At 43.0% G+C, this 20,553-nt stretch overlaps 1 protein-coding gene across 1 annotated transcript in view; it reads right to left on the bottom strand.

The window, feature by feature from the left end:
* LOC127635926 (NLR family CARD domain-containing protein 3-like) overlaps positions 1-20,553 on the bottom strand; it is a 70,537-nt gene that overhangs the window by 36,896 nt on the left and 13,088 nt on the right. Inside the window, exon 4 of the mRNA XM_052116227.1 lies at positions 1,044-2,912. Within this exon, the coding sequence (XP_051972187.1) occupies positions 1,044-2,912 (1,869 nt within the window). The remainder of the gene's footprint in view (positions 1-1,043; positions 2,913-20,553) is intronic.

A 20,553-nucleotide genomic window follows, 5' to 3' on the forward strand; every position in this document is an offset into this window, starting at 1 on the left:
TCCCAACTCCGTTTCTCTACTCACCAAAGAGTCCTTGGCCTGAAAATGGTTGAAGACCCCTATATTAATGTATAAATTAGGGATGCCCGTTCAGAAGTTTTACAGCCGATACCAATCACCAATTGTCTTGTCACCCGAACGGCCAATACCGATCCCCGATCATCACCTTTTATTAGGAGTTCTGTCATAACTGCTTATATTTAAGCTTTCTGCACACTATAAACTGAATTTAACTGTTGGTAATACCATTTTGCCTAGTTTTTGCTGACAAAATAAAGTAAAAATAATTCTTTATAAATTAAGCTAATTATAAAAGCTTTCTTTTAAATAAAACTTTAAAACAAGTATAGGCTAACACAAAATATTTTTGTATCATAATACATAAAGACTCAATTTTTGTCAAACTGATAACCTATAGGTGCAATTAACCTTAATGTGACATTCATAGATATGTATGCATTGTCACCATTTCTTATTTATTTATTTACTTTAAATCAATAGATGAAAGGACAGCGGAGAAAGAGCGCATCTTTATGGACCCTACAGGTGCTACTGTTACTGCCGCTGAATCACAAGATATTTAATAAAGAGGTTTGAATTACACCACATCTTGTATTCTGCATTATCACTGTGATATATATACCTGGCGGAGAAGCCGTCACTGTGAATGATAAGACCATCACACCTCGAGCCGGTTTCTCTTTGACACCATATATACAGTAAAAAACACAAACGTTTCATATTCGTAATACCTCTCTCTCTCTCTGCATTGTTCACAACTGCTGAATCAACTCTGTTGTCTTACAACACTCTGCAAGTGTTCCTCACACTCCATGATGCCATGACAATGCAAGTCTTAAAGGAGCCACAGGTCTTTTGTGACATGGGTGATTGTTTTTTGCGATCAGCCAAATTACAGATCAATAATAGAGTTGTAAGACGTGAATATCTGCTGATACTGATCGGTAGCCTATCGATCGGAGCATCCCTAGTATAAATTATGTATAAATTGGGTTTCTAATATATCTGAATGAATGACTCACAGAGCTTTTCTGCAGTTGCCCACAGCTGGTATCAGTCGTCTTCTGCCCTCATCTGATGTGTTGTATTTCTTCAGGTCCAGCTCATCCAGCACCTCCTCTGACATCTGAAGCATGTAGGCGATCGCTGAACATTGAGCAGGAGAGAGTTTCTCCTCTGCGTGTTTGTCTGATTTCACAAACTTCTGAATCTCTCTGTACAGAGTCAGATCTTTCATCTCCAGCAGACACAGCAACAGATTGATGGATCTTTCAGTGGAGAGATGTTTGCCATTCTTGATTTTGTCTTTAATGTACTGTGAGGTTTTCTTGATGCTCTCTGAGCTGTGTTCTGTGTGTGTCAGTAGATCCTGTAAAAGTTTCTGATTGGACTCCAGTGATATGCCCAGCAGGAATCGGAGGACAAGATCCAGCTGTCCATTTGCACTCTGAAGGGCTTTATCTACAGTGTTCGTATGCAGACTGTGTACTACATCGAAAAACTGCAATGTGTCAACACTTTTGATTACATAATGGTAAAACAAGTATAGAGCAGCTAGAAACTCTTGAGAACTCAGATGAATGAAGCAGAAGACTTTCCTCTGATGAATCACAGATTCCTCCTTAAAGATCTCAGTGCAAATCCCAGAATACACTGAGGCATCTGTGACATCTATGCCGCTCTCTTTCAGGTCCTCCTCATAGAACATGATATTGCCCTTCATCAGCTGTTTCAAAGCCAGTTCAGCAAGTTTCAGAATTACTTCTCTGTTGGACTGCAGAAGTTTCTTCAGACATCTCTTTTTTCTCTTTTTATCCTTCTTCAGTTTCTCTGGATCTCTATTTTCATACTTCTGATTCCTCATATTGATCTGAATGAGCAGGAAGTGGATGTACATTTCAGTCAGCGTTTGAGGGATTTCTGCACTGTCATCTTGTTTCAGGATGTTTTGAAGCACAGTGGATGAGATCCAACAGAAGACTGGAATGTGGCACATGATGTGGAGGCTTCTTGCTCTTCTAATGTGTGAGATGATTCTGCTGGCTTGATGTTCATCACTGATTCTCTTCCTGAAATATTCCTCCTTCTGAGGGTCATTGAATCCCTGAATCTCTGTCACACGCTTGATGTATTTGGAGGGGATCTGATTGGCTGCTGCTGGTCTGGAGGTGATCCAGATGAGAGCAGAGGGAAGCAGATCTCCTTTGATGAGGTTTGACATCAACACACCCACTGATGAAGTCTCAGTCACATCAGGAACTTTCTCACTGTCTGAAAACTCCAGTTTAATTCTGCTTTCATCCAGACCATCAAAGATGAACACAAGTTTACACTGATCATAAATCTTTGAGTCCAGATCATGAAGTTCTGGATGAAAGTCCAGCAGAAGCTTGTGAAGACTGTACGGCTCATCTTTAATCAAGTTCAGCTCTCGAAATGGAAGCACAAACATGAAATCTACATCCTGATTGGCTTTTCCCTCTGCCCAGTCCAGAATGAACTTCTGCACTGAGACTGTTTTTCCAATTCCAGCGATGCCTTTAGTAAGAACAGTCTTTATTTTGTCTGTTCTCTTCTCCACACATCTTGGTTCATGTTTAAAGATGTCATTGCAGTAGATTGCAGTGTCATGTATGTGTTGAGTTCTGGGTGTTTTCTCCATGTGTAAAACCTCATGTTCTTCATTCACCCCTTCACTCTCTCCCTCTATGATGTAGAGCAGTGTGTAAATGCTGTTCAGCAGGGTTTGATTCTCTTGTATTCCCTCAAATAAGCTCTCATACTTGTTCTTCATGCTGGTTTTGTGTTTGTCTTTGACTCTCTGAAGAACATCATCTACTGGTGGATGAGACTCCTGCTGCAGGTCTCCAGTCACATCATCTCTATTCACACTGCAGAAAACAAGGAGAAAAGAAAACAAGCAGGAAAAGCTGTGATAAAAGGAAGACATAAAATATCTTAATTTACAAATTCTATTTGAAAACCACAGAAGTGTCAGTGTAATTGACATGCCGGTAGCTGTTGTCAATGGTTATCGCACAGATTTCTTCTGTTCATCAGTTTCAGTCATGTGACTATTTCCTCTCAGCCACCATATATGTGACCATCACCAGAGGAAAGCAATGAGTGTGTTTACATGGACACCAGAAAGCAGTGAATTGCAAGAACATGGCTTATTGAGAGAAAGCTGTGTTCCTGTATACATGTACCGTATAAGCAGCGTACTCTTAACTCGTGTATACATGCGGCTCAGTAAGAAAGCAGTGCTCTCCATAGCAACGTAATTTTCCCGCAAGGCTTATGTAAATAACAAGCACAGCATCTGAGAAACACTTTACTATTTTACTCTGTGTCTTTGCTTTATTTACATATTGCAGTTGTTGCTGTGCTTGTTCCCTTAAACTTTCTGTAGCGACCTGCAACGGAATTGCGCGGCAATAGTGGGGTTTTCTCTCTTAAGTAAAACACTGGTATTCCTCCACTATATGAGCAGAGGGTTAAGGGACTGTCAATAATTTACACTGGTGTTTATAAATGAGTAAAGTTTATTGTGAACACTAACGGTCAGAAGTTTTGAAACACTTATCTGAAATGTTTCTCATGATCTTAAAAATCTTTGATCTGAAAGTGTATGATTAAATGTTTGAAATTAATTTTGTAGACAAAAATATAATTGTGCCACCATATTAATTTATTTCATTATAAAATTAAAGTTAAAGAAATTGATGACTTGGACTCCTTCAATACTGTTTAAAAAGCATCCCAGGGTGATTCCTCAAGAAGTTGATTGACAAAATGTCAAGAGTACATGTCTGCAAATGTTAGGCAAAGGGTGACTAATTTGAAGTTGCTAAAATATAACACAGTTTTGATTTATTTTGGATTTTGCTTAGTCACAACATAATTCCTATAGATCCATTTATGTTATTCCATAGTTTTGATGGCTTTACTATTATTCTAAAATGTGAAATTATAATAAAGAATGAGTAAGTGTATCAAAACTTTTGCCCGGAAATGTTGAAGTCTTTCTGCTTTGTTTACTTCTTGTTCAGCTCCATCCGATGATGTGTGTTCAGGCACATGTGCACTCTTCAAAATCCTGAGAACGCTGCTTATGTGTTTACATGGCCAGATAAGATGCATTGTCTGGTAGAAACCTAGGTGTGTTAAAAGGCTTTCTCTGTATCCCCTAAGTGGCATAAGGAAAACTGCGTTTCAGAATGCTGCTTTCAGCAAAACCCCTGAAATAAACAATTTTCTTTAGTGCGTGTAAACCGGTTCAATGAGAGTAAATGCAAATAGACCTGAAAAACATTATCAAGAAAAAATGTAAATCATTGCTTTTGATCCATGACAACCCTCAGGAATATTTTTACAGGTCTAAAATTTGCACAAATATTTGCCAAATTTGCCATTTGCTGTCATTTCTTTAAAGGGGTTATTCTGTCCTGGATGTGTGTTTCATCTACGCAAAATTGACAGATAGCTAACAGGAGTCAGAAAAGGTCAGACGCTGGAGTAAAGTCGAGGGTTTTTACTGTTATTTGCTTTCCTCTTCTTTCCTTTTTCTTTTTGTAAAACTGAAACATACAAAAATTACAAATGTCTTGTTACAAAATGTTCTAAAAATAAACAAAATAATTCCCACAGTGTATAAATATTATTTGAGTATGTATACCAAAGATTACATTCAGCTTTGCATATTGATTAATTCCTACTGATCACCAGAGGCAGTGTTAAGCGCTAATGGATAATCGTAGCACCAGCTAGATAGGTCGAGAAAATATAACAATTCAAGTTGTGACTGAGTACCGAGCTACTGCAGATTATATTCTTGCTCGGTCTACATTTCTTTTGCTTTCTCGCTCTATGATAGGTCGTTTTTCAGCACTGTTCAGTGCAGCTTACCCTAGTAGTGAGAACTCGCCCTCTGAAGCTATGACAGTGCGCTCTTCACTATTCATCTGGACATAACTTCATCTTTCGCCAGTGTATATTATTCAATTTTCTGATTGTTAGTGCTGGAGATACACTGCGCTTCACGGTACTATCCGGTGGCTGGTATCTGACTGAGCTAAGGTAACGGTTGCCCCATAACCTATATTTATCAATTCATCTGCCATTACATGTTTATTTCCAGTGATAACTTATTGTGGGCCATATGGTGATATCCGACGGCCGGTTATCTGGCTTGCTTGTCATTCACAATGTACTATTTTTTGGTTATAACCGAAGATATAATTGATAGTCCAAGTTTTTATTGATTATATCTTGGCTGTCTGATTCCCTACGGTCCTAACCGAGGGCATGCAGTAATCGGCTATCTCATGGCTCACAGCTCCATTGTCACCGGCTTCCCGCCAAGTTGTAAGCTGTGTCCAAACATGCTTCTCCTCGATGACGGACACGATCGCTGGCCATCGTGTTTAGGAATCCAGCATTTAAGAGAAGCTTTGATGGATCCGTGTTTGCACTATAGTATGCTGCCTTTGTCAGAGGGACAGCTTTGCCTAGCCGAGTTAGATCCTCACTTGCCTGTTAGCCCCTTGGCGTGCTCAGAAGTGCCATGCGTCAGCAGCAGCTGGTGGTCCGCAGGCAAAGAAATCTGTTTCGCAAACCGACAATTCTGAGCATTTGCTGTTAAAAGACTGTCGCTAATCTCTCATCAGAAATGTCAGAAATGAAACATCTTCAAGCTCTCCAACCTCCAGGGTTACCTGTGTCCTCTGGGAACATGCCAGTGGAAGAGGGTGACTTCCAGCCTCCACATAATATTGATTTGGATGTTCTTTCCATGAGTGCCTCAAATTCACATTTTCATGATGAGGAGTTGGTTGATGCTGTTATAAATCCTCCTTATAAGGAAGTTTTTTCCAGCCTGTCTGTTACAGGTGGCTTGAGTGGGGGTTCGGCTCATTCACCCGGGCCCGTCCTCAGCGGATGACAATTTGACAGTGCTTCAGATGGTGGTGGCACGTTTGGGCCTGGACAAGTCTCCTGTCCAACCCATTCAGGTTAATGTGTTTTTCAAGCAAACATGAGATACAAACGCATTTGCCATGACACCGTGTAAAGACTTTGTTTCAGAGTTTAAGCGATCTGACAGGTTCCAATGTGCCTAAGGATTGCAAACACTGGTTTCCTACCACCGCCTATACATCCACCGCCTATACATCTTGAGAACAGATTTGAAGTATTAATGAATGAGGAATCCCGAAATGTGATGAATGTGATAAAACACAGACTGAATCAGCCAGTAGCTAACACTGATGTGAACTGGCGCTCAAGGTCGAGCAGACAGCGGCATTCAGCTCAGAGCGCAGCCGGGCCCAGGACTCTGATAGTGGGTGACTCCATAATCAGAAACATTAGCAGCAAGGATACAACTACATGCTGCCTTCCGCAAGCAACAACTTCGGATGTAAACAGGGAACTTCAGAACATTCTGATGAAACATAAGACTGCAAATCGACTCATCATTCATGTGGGGAAGAATGATATTCATAAAGAGCAGTCAGAACTCCTTAAAAAGGATTTCAATGAACTTTTTGAAACACTTAAAAGACTGAAAGTTCAAACATTCATCAGTGGACCACTTCCAGCAAGAGGAACAAACAGGTTTTCACGGTTGCTTGGGCTTAATACATGGCTGCAAAAAACCTGCAATATAAAAGGAGTTAACTTCATTGACAACTTCAATCTTTTCTGGAGTCAGAGGCAACTGTTTCGACAGGATGGCCACCACCCAAACAAACTTGGTTCAAGAGTGCTAAAGGACAATATCTACTTCTCCCTCAATCATCCTTCTACAGTGTGTGCCAATCCACTCAATCTGAATGGCACACACACACCTGGACACAGTATGAATGACCACAGGACTTCACTTCAACACCTGAATGGACATGCAGTTGACAAATCACACAAGGACAATGATAACACCACTCAGCCACAACAATTTCTGCTCATGGACACGATCTCATCTGAGCCCTGCCCACAAAGTTCACCACAGACAGACTGTGACATTTTAGAACTGCTCCAAGATTCAGCACCCAAGGACGACTTTCTGGAAAACACCCAGGGAAACCAGGACAGCATATTACAGCCCCTCTCACCAGACACGTTATCCCTCTCTCCAGCATCTCCACATCTGTGTTTCTCAGAGAAAATGGAAGAACTGGTGTATGCTGGAACCAAACTATCCCACTCTTTTGCTGCAAGCCCCCAGATATCAAGCAAAAAACGGCAGGCCCCTCAAGCACCTGCGGGCCCAGCTCGCCCTCCCCCTCCTCCTGTGAGAGCTCTTCGACCTCTGCCACAACGCCAGGGCTCACACCCTCCTCCATCTGCTCGAGGTGAACCAAAAACAACTGATACCAGCTCTCAGTGATATGTGTTGGGTCTCCGCTATGATAACAGTAACTTTCTCAAATGTTTACAAAACAAGCGGGAACCCAGTGTGCCTGTATCTTTCTCTATTGCTGTTCGATTACATCATAGAAAGTCTAAGGCCTTCAAAAGCCGTACAGCAAACCCATCTAATCTGGTGCCTATTACACGCCAAACTAAGATTGCTGTGGGGACAAAAACTGTTAAGTTAGCACTTTTAAACATCCGCTCACTTAAAAATAAATCACTTCTAGTCAATGACTTAATAAGCACGTACAACCTGGATTTTATGTTTCTAAATGAAACTTGGCTAGAAGACAGCTGTAGTGCAACAGTCCTTAATGAAACATCCCCTCCTAACTTTACTTATTTGAGTGTCTGCAGAGAAGTTAGGAGAGGTGGGGGTTTAGCTGCTCTTTTTAAAGATGTCTATCAATGTAAGCAAATATCATTTGGGAATTACCCGTCTTTCGAATATCTGGGTAGTGTGTTAAAAGGTGCTCCACGCATTTTACTTATCATTATTTACAGGCCTCCAAAATACTCTCCAGCCTTTGCTGAGGACTTTACAGAACTGTTATCAACAATGACCTTAGAGTTTGACTGTTTTGCCATTGCTGGAGACTTTAACATTCACATAGATAATGCAGAAAACAATATGACAAAAGAAATCAAAACTGTTTTAAAAACTTTTGATCTGACTCAGCATGTACATGGACCCACACACAATCATGGACACACTCTAGATTTACTTATCAGTAAGGGTCTAAACATTTCATCGATTGTTATTAAGGATGTAGCACTGTCTGATCATTTCTGTGTTTTCTTTGATATATTGATCTCTCCTGCCATTGAAGCTAGATCTGTGTCTGTCAAGAAGAGATGCTTAAATGAGAACACTAGTGTACTATTTATGAAGGCTATATCTTTAACACCAAGTATATCTGCTGACTCTGTTGATTTTCTTCTTGATTCTTTTAACTCAAAAGTTAAAAGTGTAATTGATGATATTGCTCCTATGAAAGTCAGGAAGAATAGTGGCAGACAAAAAGCACCTTGGAGAAACTCAACAGCAGTGCAAAATATGAAAAGACAATGCAGAAAAGCAGAGCGCATGTGGCGGAAGACAAAACTTGTAGTCCATTATAACATCTACAAAGACAGCATCCATGCTTTTAATATGGAACTAGGCAAAGCTAGACAGACTTTCTTCTCGAATATTATAAACAGCAACTTAAACAACACACACCCCCTTTTTGCGACTGTAGAGAGACTGACAAACCCCCCAAGCCAGATTCCCAGTGAAATGCTCTCAGACAGCAAGTGCAGTGAGTTTGCTTCTTTCTTCTCTGAGAAAATCAATAATATCAGAAAGGCGATCAGCACATCCTTGAGTTGTGCTGGGGTCAGACAAATCAAACCACAACCTGAGAAAGTAGTTACTATGTCTGATTTCAAAGAAATTGATGGCAAAATGTTGGAAGAAACCGTACAGCACCTTAAAACATCAACCTGCGCCCTTGATGCACTTCCCACATCTTTTTTCAAAAGTGTGTTCAACTGTTTAGAAGCAGATCTCCTAGAAGTGATAAACTCCTCACTTCTCTCTGGGAGTTTTCCAAACTCCCTGAAAACTGCAGTTGTCAAGCCCCTCTTGAAAAAGAGCAATCTGGATAAGACCATATTAAGCAACTATAGACCGATCTCAAATCTTCCTTTCATAGGCAAGATCATTGAAAAAGTTGTCTTCAATCAGCTGAACAAATTCTTGAACTCAAATGGATACTTTGACAATTTTCAATCTGGTTTCCGATCGCATCACAGCACAGAGACAGCGCTCATAAAGATAATAAACGATATTCGCTTAAATACTGATACAGGCAAATTATCAGTACTGGTACTACTCGACCTAAGTGCTGCATTTGACACTGTCAATCACAACACACTTCTTGACAGGCTGGAAAACTGGGTGGGGCTTTCTGGGATGGTCCTAAAATGGTTCAGGTCATACCTAGAAGGGAGAGGTTATTATGTGAGTATAGGAGACCATAAGTCTGAGTGGACGTCCATGACATGCGGAGTCCCTCAAGGCTCAATTCTTGCGCCACTCCTGTTCAACCTGTATATGCTCCCAATGAGCCAAATAATGAGAGAGAACCAAATTGCTTACCACAGCTATGCAGACGACACACAGATCTACTTAGCCCTATCTCCTAACGATTACAGCCCCATTGACTCCCTGTGCCAATGCATTGATGAAGTTAACAGTTGGATGTGCCAAAACTTTCTTCAGTTAAACAAAGACAAAACTGAAGTCATTGTGTTTGAAAACAAAGATGAAGTTCTCAAGGTGAATGCATACCTTGACGCTAGGGGTCAAACAACTAAAAACCAAGTCATGAATCTTGGTGTGTCTCTACAGTCAGACCTTAGTTTCAGTAGTCATGTCAAAGCAATAACTAAATCAGCATACTATCATCTGAAAAATATTGCAAGAATTAGATGCTTTGTTTCCAGTCAAGACCTAGAGAAACTTGTGCATGCTTTCATCACCAGCAGGGTGGATTATTGTAATGGACTCCTCACTGGCCTTCCGAAAAAGACCATAAGACAGTTGCAGCTCATACAGAACGCTGCTGCCAGGATTCTGAGCAGAACCAGAAAACATGAACATATCACACCAGTCCTCAGGTCTTTACACTGGCTCCCAGTTACATTTAGGATTGATTTTAAAGTATTATTACTGGTATATAAATCACTCAATGGGCTAGGACCTCAATATATTGCAGATATGCTCACTGAATATAAACCCAACAGATCACTCAGATCATTAGGATCACATCAGCTAGAAATACCAAGGGTTCACTCTAAGCAAGGAGAGTCTGCTTTTAGCTATTATGCCAGCCGCAGCTGGAACCAGCTTCCAGAAGAGATCAGATGTGCTCCTACAGTAGTCACATTCAAATCCAGACTCAAAACACATCTGTTTAGCTGTGCATTTACTGAATGAGCACTGTGCCACTGTGTGTCCGACTGTTTGTACTGTATTTTATTTTATTTTATTCTAAACTGTTTCAATTACTCTTATTTTTTATTCTTATTTTAATCTCTTCTATGTAAAGCACTTTGAATTACCATTGTGTATGAAATGTGCTATATAAATAAACTTGCCTTGCCTAAAAGGAGATCAAAGACAGCCCGTACCCTAGCTTTAATGGCTGAGCCCGACTCCATAGGTGTGGGACGGGCTCCAGAAACGAACAACAGCTTTAGTAGTTTCACGAGATGAGGCTTTTAGAGGCAATGTATGTTGTCCAAGCACACAGTGTGGACGTACTGAGACTGTATTAAAGAAGGCTTACGAATCAGTGGCCTATATAACTCGAGCAGAGAATACTATCTGCCAGCTGCCTCTTGCCTGCAACACCAAATTGGGGTCATCAAATGTAGACACTACCTCAGTTCCTACAAACGGCTTTGTTGGCCATGGGTCATGTGACTCGCAAACTGGGTACACTTTCAGCAACCCTGCTAACAGCCCGGCGCCAGGTGCGGCTTGCTCAGGCAAAGCTGCCTGAAGATTGTAAAAGACTCTGAGGGACCTGCCAATCATACCGGGGCATCTGTTTGGCCCCATTGTCTCTGAGGTATTGGAGAACACGGTGAAGGTTTGGAAGCTTCCCGCCAGCTGACTCTGGTCCAACGGGCACTTAATTTTAGGATGTCGCCATCACCAATGCACCATCGCTATCCAATATCAGAGCAGCGATTTCGTCTCCACACTGCTTCCCAACCTCAGACCCCACAGCGTCCTCTGGGCACTGAAGAGGCCTAAGGCCATTGTCCTTTTCAATGTCAGCCACAAGGGGGACCACATCAACTTTGATCAGGGGATATTCTCTGCAGTTCAGACACCGGCCCCCCAAGTATTCAAGAATTTTTCCGACAGTTGAAGGCATAGCCTGTTCTATGGCTCTTGCTCTGGAAATTTGTTCATAGTTAGAGAAAGGAGCAATAGATAAGGTTCTTCCCCTCAATTAGAGGGAAGATTTGTACTCAACATACTTCAAATGTTCAAAAGAAAGATGGTGGGTTTCGTCCAGTTCTAAACATGTTCCTAAAGTCTTTTCCTTTCCGCATGTTGCGCATGCAACATGTCCGACATTCTTTGGTCCGTAATGAAAGGAGACTGGTTTGTAAGTGTCAATTTAAAAGACGCTAACTTTCATGTTGCACCACACAACAAGAAGTTCCAGAGATTCAGCTTTCAGGATCAAGTTTACCAGTTCGAAGTCCTACCGTTCGGTCTGTTTCTGGCTCCCCATGTTTTTACAAGATGCATGAGTGCAGCCCTATCTCCTCTTTGGTCCAAAAGCATGAGGATTCTGCCCTATTTGGACAATTGGTTGCTTTGTTCCCCAATGAAACTGCATACTCTATGCAACAGCAAGATATTGTTAGAGCACATTCAAAAGTTGGGCCTCACATTGCATAAACTTTATCAGAATGACACTGGACTCTCTTGCGATGTCTGCCACATTGTCGCTAGTTCAGATGGGAAGTATTCTTTGACTCATTTTCGCCTTGGAGCAAAACTTCCTTTTGGCGTTCTCCTACAATTACTGGGGATGTTGGCAGATGCCACCTCTGTGGTTTCTTTAGGTTTGCGCCAACGCAGGCCCCTGCAGAGATGGAACAACAACTTACGGCTGAACCTGGCAAGACATTGTCATTGTATGATCATTGTCTCCCATTTTTGCATCTGTGCGCTGAAACCTTGGAACCGGTTTGCATTTTTGATAGCTGGGGTGCCCATGGGATTTTTTCCTTCTCGCCGGTAAGTGGTCACAACCATTGCTTCGCTGATGGGATGGGGGGGCAAAATGAAACCAGAGGGGTATTGGAGGCTGTTGGTTGCAAATAGAGGCCTTGGTGCATATCAACATTCTAGAATCCCTGTACGCTACAATGTGCTTGTCCGTTCGGACAACACATCAATGGTTTTTCATCTGAATCATCAGGGCTGTACCAGGTCTATCAAGTCCTTACAACTGATACGACAGATCCTCTTATGGTCTTAGTACTGATTGGCGTCATTGAGAGCGGTTCATCTGCCAGGATCAAATAATCAGGTGGCAGATGTTCTATCCAGGTATCTACTACAGCCTGGAGAATGGAGGCTTCACCCAGATGTTGTACAGTTGATCTGGCAATGCTTTGGCAAGGCAGAGGTAGATTTGTTTGCATCGGAAATGACGACTCATTGCCGTTGGTGGTTTGCAAGGACCAAAAAGTGAAGTCCATTGGGACAGGATGCTCTGGGCCACAAGTGGCCGAAATGCCTGTTGTATGCATTCCCACCTTATCCACTGTTGTGGAAGACGCTACACAGAATATCCCTATGCAAGTGCAGGGTACATCTAGTGGCACCTCGATGGCCGGCCAGACCTCGGTTCTCTCTCCTTCGGAGTCTGTTAGAGGGTGAGCTGTGGCAGCTTCCCACCAGGAGAGATCTCCTCTCCCAGATGGACGGGCGTGTTTGGTATCTAGATCCGGTTCACATTCAGCTTAGGGTTTGGCCGCTGGGGCCAACCCACTTCTAGCAGATTGTGATCGAGTGGTAGTCTTTACTGTGGATAATGCCAGAGCTGCTTCAATGTGACAGCTTTATGCTGCTCGTTGGAGAATATTTTCTTCATGGTGTGGAGCTCATGGAATCAATCCATTTCACTGTACTGTGCCAAAGGGCTTGAGGTTTTTGCAACACTTATTGAACAACAATAAAGCGGCTTCTACTTTAACGCGCCGGCGCGTCCTGCTGGATATTTTCGTCATTACAGCAGAAACAATTTAAAATACTCTGTCATTTTTGAGTCTACAGATAAGTGTAAGACATCATTAGAGACTATAAAGGGTCTACGTTTATTTGTGTACACTCACAATAACAACAAAATCTTGTGCTTTTGTAAAATAAAGAAAATAAAAAGGGTGAGCTTTCAGCAGTCTCTGTGTTCACGAGCACATTTCAGAAACACGTCACAAAAATGAACTGAAACTCTGCGAATACTTATTACACAAACATGAAACATATGTCTAAAGAAAGCTTAAAATGTCTACTTTTAAATAAAACAATTAAAATTTAAAACAAATATTCTCCTGCAATGCAATCTGTTTGAAACAAAGCGATGTACAGTTTTTACCGGTCCACCTCATTATCTGTAATGTGATCCCACCCACCAGCAGAGCACACCCTTCATACGCTAATGTGCTGAGACGATCAACGCAAATGTACACGCCCCGACAGTGTTCAGATGTAAACACAACAACTTTTTTCAGCGTGTTTGTAACGATACACATTCGAGGAATCTCCTTGATATTAAGGAAGAGTTAACATTTTCCTCAGAATAAGAGCGGTACTCAGATGAACATTTGTATTTTGAAGAGAGACTTGATCCAGCCGTGGATACAATTTCGGACGAGTAAGTAAATTCGTTTTCATTAGCTGACATGCTATTTTATATAAACATGTACATATTTTACTAGTGGTACTGTTTCCAGACTTGCCAGCCAGGATTCAGAGTATTGACATTTGAAATATGACTCCTAATAAGCAAGTTTGTTACATTTAAATGCTGTTTAGGCTAAAGCAGGTATTTAAATTGTATGCTTTATGATATAAATATGGTATGTAAAATGATATGATATAAAAATAATATGAATGTTTAGATTATATTTTATCTATTTATTATATAAAATTCAGCTTTGATCACAAATTGCCTTTTACAATATATTTATATAGAAAATGGTTCTTTTAAATTGTAAAAAGAGTTCAGAATATCAATGTTGTTTCTGTATTTTGGATCAAATAAATCCAGTCTTGGTGAGCAGAAGAGACTTCTTTTAATGGTAGTGTAGGTCTAAAATGAAGTAAAGTCTTTATGTAAAGAAAATGTATAGTCAGATTACTTCTTTTAACTTCAAACTTGATTTTGATCATTAAGTCTCCTCACATTCATTCTCTATCCCTCATTGATAGGCCCAGGGGAGGGTCTTTTGTCTCACAGGTGTGAATTACAAATCAATATTCATTATATTTCATGCATATTACCTATCAACACTAAAAGTGTCTTACAAAAGTTCAATTACTATATTGTTCCCTTTACAAAAAGCTTCACTACGATGTTGCGCTGCTAAGCGCTACGGGGAACAGCTCTAGCTGTGAGCCAAGCTGAATAATGTGTGAAACATGTCAATGAACATTGACCGGAATTTATAGCCTCGGCTGATGTAATCAGCTGATGTAGATGCAACTGAGGCCAGGCTATAAATGGATACGTCACCAGGTGTCGTCAGGAACTATTTTTTCAGAGCGATTCTGTTTCTGTGTGTTTCACAAACCCTGTCAAAACTTTCTTTCCTCTGTTAGGAGATAGAATCAGTTAGGCAGTGTGCAGTGAACGTTGTTCTTTTTTCTCTTCTGTTTAGAAAATATTATATATATATATATATATATATATATATTTCTAAAAAAAGAGAGAATGACTGAAAGCCGCAAACGGTGCGTGTTCCCCTCTTAGATAGATTTTATCTTCCAGTCTAAGAAAGGGAACACCTCATGGGTTCCTTCCCTTCTTTGATAACCTCCATGAAGAGCTTTTTCGCTCATGGAGAACCCCTAAAAAAAAATAAAAAAAATATATATATATTTTCTTCCCGTGTTCACATACCCTCGACGTCATTATATTCGACTATCGTGGGTGCTGAGGCCGCCGGTCGAAGAGACGCTTGCGGGCTATCTCTCGCCGGGCTCGGCATCGTCACTTAAGAAGCCCTCTCTCCCCTCAAAGCCTTGTAGGACAACCTCCACTTTAGTGGGAAGGGCTTATCAAGCAGCAGGTCAGGCTGGTGCTGCTCTGCACACTATGCTGCTCTGCACACTATGCTGCTCCTCCCAGGGATTGGGGACAGTCTCGCCGCCCTCGAAGCCCCTCCATTCCCGCAACCTCTTGGTGTTTCGGGTTGCAGAGGCTTCCGTCAAAATTGGGTGTTTTCGCTGTTCCTGTATGTTATTCAGGACGCGAAACACCCGACAACCCCTCAACAGGAAGTGTTAAAATATAATACCCATCTCAGAGATCCTGGCAGCGTGGAAACTTCTGCCGGATATATTCTTTTCTGTGGGTCGTATAAGGGCGTCAGGATTTAATTCACTCGCCCCTTTTCAGTGTTTCAATGGCGTGTTCTCACTACCGTAAGCTGGATTTCTTTTTATGTAAAAAAATTTAATAATAACTCAATCTCCTGGTTAAAGGGGCCATGGTATGTGTTCCCCTTCCAGAGAGAGAGTTAGGTTATTACACTAAATACTTCCCGTTTCCCATGGAGGGTGAGGGGTGGCTTCTGGCTTAGATCTTAAAGCTTGAACTACCCGTGGGTGTTCAAGTCCAAGATGATGCCTGTCAAGACGGTCGTGTCTCAAGCCCTACAACTCGTTTGGCTGGTCACCATCGATCTTATGACACACTTCTATACTTCATTTAGAAGTTCTGCCACAACATGGAAAGTTCCTGAGGTTCACTTCCGGGGCTAAGTCTTCCAGGGTCAGGTTCTTTCACTCAGCCTAGCCCTTTTACCCGCACATTCACAATGCATGATGTAGCTGGCTCCTTGCGACTCGGGGCATCTGCATTCTGAAATATGTAGATGACTGGCTGATCCTAGCGCAGTTCCAGGAACTGGCAGTTCAGCACAGGGACATCGCCTTAGCTCATCTGTTTCTCTGGGGTTGAGGCTCAACTCCAAGAAAAGCCGCCCTCTCTCCCACTCAGAACACTGTCTATAGGGGCATCGTGATGGAGTTCAATCTCAATGCGGGCACAACTGTCTCCCGCTGGGATTGAGTCCATTTAGATCACCCTGAGCAAAGTCAGGCTAGGTCAAGGTTGCACTGTTATCAGTATCAATGATTTCCAGGTCTCAGGGCTGAATGCGCCCACAGTGATCCCTCTGGACCTTCTGCTCATGAGACCATTTTTGTTGTGGCCAAAAGCCAGGGATTTCTTCCAAGGGCCAAAACCCCTAGGCTAAATAGGGTTACGCCTCAGGCTTCGCTCCCTTTCTATGTGGTTCAGACCCTGGTTCTCTGCCTTGGGTCCCACTCTAGGTGCGTCTTGTTGTCGCAGGGCTGCTAACGACAGACGCCTCCCTGATGGGCTGGGTAGCGGCCTTAAGTGGTCAGCCCAGCTTAAGGGGATAGGAGGGTCGCCAACTCGGTTGTCACAGTCACTGTCTCGGGTTGATGGCTGTATTTCTGGCCCTGAAATACCTCCTCCTGAGGCTGCCATGTCTTGGTGCTGGTGGACAATACAGCGGTAGCCTCTTACATAAATCACCAAGGAGACCCACGCTCTTATCAGCTATATTTCTGACACGCTGGGTTCTCCTTAGGGCCCAGGGCAAGCTCCTGTCACTCAGGTCAGTTATATCCCTGGATGCCCGTGATATGGGAGCAGATTTACGGTCCAGACAGAAAATACCAACGGGGAGTTAAGAACTCCACCCTAAGGTAGTAGTTGCCCAGAGTTCGCCAGCAAGGGTTTTTGCCTCTTACTAATAGCACCAGCTGGCCTAACAGGGCTTGGTTCTCGGAGCTAATCTCTTCCCTCGACGGCTCGCCTTTGGCGATGCCGAACAGGAAGGATCTTCTGTCTCAGGCACAGGGCAATATTTCATCCCTGCCCCAAATTGTGGAATCTTTCATGTTTGGCCCCTGTAGGGTACCAACTGAGGGACACAGGGCTCTCTCCTGAGGTTATCGAGACCTTTTTAAATGCCGGGCTTTTTCCACTTGGAACAAGTTTGGGTGAGATCTTAGGGCAGAAGAGGACCTCTTCGCCTCTATGAATAGCGCAATGTCTCCCCTACTTCTCCCTGAAATCACCCAGCCCCCTTGGGTCTGGACGTTAAGACACATACATGACCCAGAATGCGTCTGTATGTGTTTCTTTCCCGGTTTCTCTGCTCCCGGAGTCTTGGCAATGTTCACCAGCAAGGGTCTTGCCTCCTATTAATGGCTAGCGCTGGCTGAACAGGATATGGTTCTCGGAGTTAATATCTCTCCTCGACGGCTCGCCTTGGGCTATTCAACAGGTAGGACCTTCTTTCTCAGGCTCAGGGGACATATTCATCCCCGGCCCGAATTGTGAAACCTTTCATGCTTGGCCCCTGTAGGGTACCAACTGAGGTTCACAGGGCTTTCTCCTGAAGTTATCGAGACCATTGCAAGTGCTAGGGCTCCCTCCATTGGAACTGATCTGGGTAGATTTTACAGGGCAGAAGAGGACCTCTTCGCCTCTGTTGATAGCGCAATGTCTCCTCTACTTCTCCCCGAGTCACCCAGTCCCCCCCCTCGGGGGTGCTGATCGTGGTGGCGCATACATGGCACAAACGCCTGCATGCGTTTCCTTCCAATAATTTCAAATTACAGAACCAGCTAACTGCCAGTTTGCTTCAGTTCTGGATTTTCTGTGGAAAGAACTGTCAGCGGGCACTTGCCTCGCCACTGCCAGGTTCTATGTGGCTTCCACTTCGGTTTGCCACGCCTTGGTGGGCGGGGTGCCCTCTAAGAGGCATCCTGCTAGGACCTCTTCATAGGGTAAGACCCCCCCTTTTAAAACCTCTAGAGTCAGCGTTTGGTAGACTTCTGACTCTCAAGATGGTTTTTCTTATGGCAATTACGTCTCTGAGGAGACTTGGGTACCTACAGGCTCTGTCTCTCTTGCCGGCCTGTTTTGAGTTGCCCCAGGTAGGACCAAAAGCATTCTTTGCACCCTCACCCTGACTACCTGCCCAAGGTGCCTTTCGCGACCCTTGGCCGGTTATTCTCTAAGCCTTCTGCTCCCTGCCGTTTGTAATGCCGGAGCAGCTAAGACTTCTCAGACTTTGTCCAGTCTGTACCCGTCGGACTTATGTCCATCGCATTTGCTAGTGGCGTAAAGTCGGCAGCAATTCTTCACTTGGAAGCCGTGACCGGGTGGCGGTCATGTCCTGACAGACTATGTCACTTTGGGTGAGGGACATTACTGCCCGGGCCTACGAGGCGCGCGATCAAGCTTTGCCAGTAGGTTTTAGGGCGCACTCTACCAGAGGGCTCTCCTCCTCTAAAGCCTTGGCTAGAGGTCTGCCTCTGCAGCAAGTTTGTGGTGCGACAGGTTGGTCCTCTCCGCACACATTCATCGAACTTTATGGGTTAGATGCTTTGCTACTCCGGGCTCTTATGCCCTTGAGTCGACATCTCAGCTCATGCCTGAACAAGTTTGTGACGCGGCAAGCTGGTCCTCTCCGCTCACATTCATCAGTTTTTATGACAAGTTTGTGTTGCGATAGGGTTCTCTTTGCACACATTCGTCGAACTTTATGGGTTAGATGCTTTGCTACTCCGGGCTCTTATGCCCTTGAGTCGACATCTCAGCTCGTGCCTGAACAAGTTTGTGATGCGGCAGGCTGGCCCTCTCCGCTCACATTCATCAGTTTTTATGACAAGTTTGTGTTGCGATAGGGTTCTCTTTGGGTTAGATGCTTTGCTACTCCGGGCTCTTATGTCCTCGAGTCGGCATCTCAGCTCATGCCTGAACAAGTTTGTGATGCAGCAGGCTGGCCCTCTCCGCTCACATTCATCAGTTTTTATGACAAGTTTGTGTTGCGATAGGGTTCTCTTTGCACACATTCGTCGAACTTTATGGGTTAGATGCTTTGCTACTCCGGGCTCTTATGCCCTTGAGTCGACATCTCAGCTCGTGCCTGAACAAGTTTGTGATGCGGCAGGCTGGTCCTCTCCGCACACATTCATCAAAAATTAATGGTTTAGATGTTTATGCTACTCCGGGCTCTTATGCCCTTGAGTCGACATCTCAAGCTCATGTCTGAGACCTATCACGTTTTTGTGAGTACACTGCACAACCGTTGGGGTCCGGACAGCCCCAAGTGCGGCGGCGTGGGTATTGCGTTCCCCGTAGCGCTTAGCAGCGCAACATCATAGTGAAGCTTTTTGTAAAGGGAACGTCTCGGGTTACATGTGTAACCCTTGTTCCCTGAAAAAAGCGGAATGAGATGTTGCGCTGCTTTGCCGCACTGGGACGTCCCAGGACTGCTCTTCAAAAAGAAGTATCTGATGACACCTGGTGACGTATCCATTTATAGCCTGGCCGCAGGTGCATCTAATGATTACATCAGCCGAGGCTATAAATTCCGGTCAATGTTCATTGACGCGTTTCACACATTATTCAGCTTGGCTCACAGCTAGAGCTGTTCCCCGTAGCGCTTAGCAGCGCAACATCTCATTCCGCTTTTTTCAGGGAACAAGGGTTACACATGTAACCCGAGACGTTTTGTTTGAATGAGTGATCAGGATGGTTTTCACATCATTTTGTAGCAAAAACTCTAGGCTACAAAATCCAGTTCTCAAAAGTCTTGTGGACAAATGTTTAGTTTGTGTTATATGGCCTTATTTCAATTACTTAAAATTCTATTTTATTCAAAAACCATGCATAAACGTTATTTTCTCAAAAATACAAACATGTACACACATGTATTTCCATCTTAGTCCTCTGTCATTTGGAATGTGCGAGAAAGCATTCCAAGACTGAGCACTGAGCTACAGCAGATTATATTCTTGCTCGGTCAACATCACAACGTGACTTTGTTGTTCTATTTTCTCTACCTATCTAGCTTTTTCTATGCTGCGATTATCCAGTAGTGCTTAACACTGCCTCTGGCGGTCATTCGGAACTCACAGAACCACAGTTACATACGTAACTAGCTTTACTATTGTTAACAATTGTCACCATAGAATAGTTTTTAAGCTCAAACTTATGAATTACAAATATATACACATATACATTTGTACAAAGCATGGAAAAAAAAAAGATAACAAAATTACAATCAAAAGCTCACTAAGGCACAAATGTAAAGGAAACAAGAGATTTCTTGACCAACAGCATGGATAGAATCTGGAACACTGCAGTTATTTCCTGATCAACCGCTATCCTAAGAGACATATGATCCGAACAAACCACTAAGAAAACAGTTCACAGTTAACAATGTTCGTTTTGTTGTTACATCAAACTACCAAAATGATGGTGCTAAACA

The sequence above is a fragment of the Xyrauchen texanus genome, chromosome 43 (genome assembly GCF_025860055.1).
Source record: "Xyrauchen texanus isolate HMW12.3.18 chromosome 43, RBS_HiC_50CHRs, whole genome shotgun sequence".
Taxonomy (NCBI): Eukaryota; Metazoa; Chordata; class Actinopteri; order Cypriniformes; family Catostomidae; genus Xyrauchen; species Xyrauchen texanus.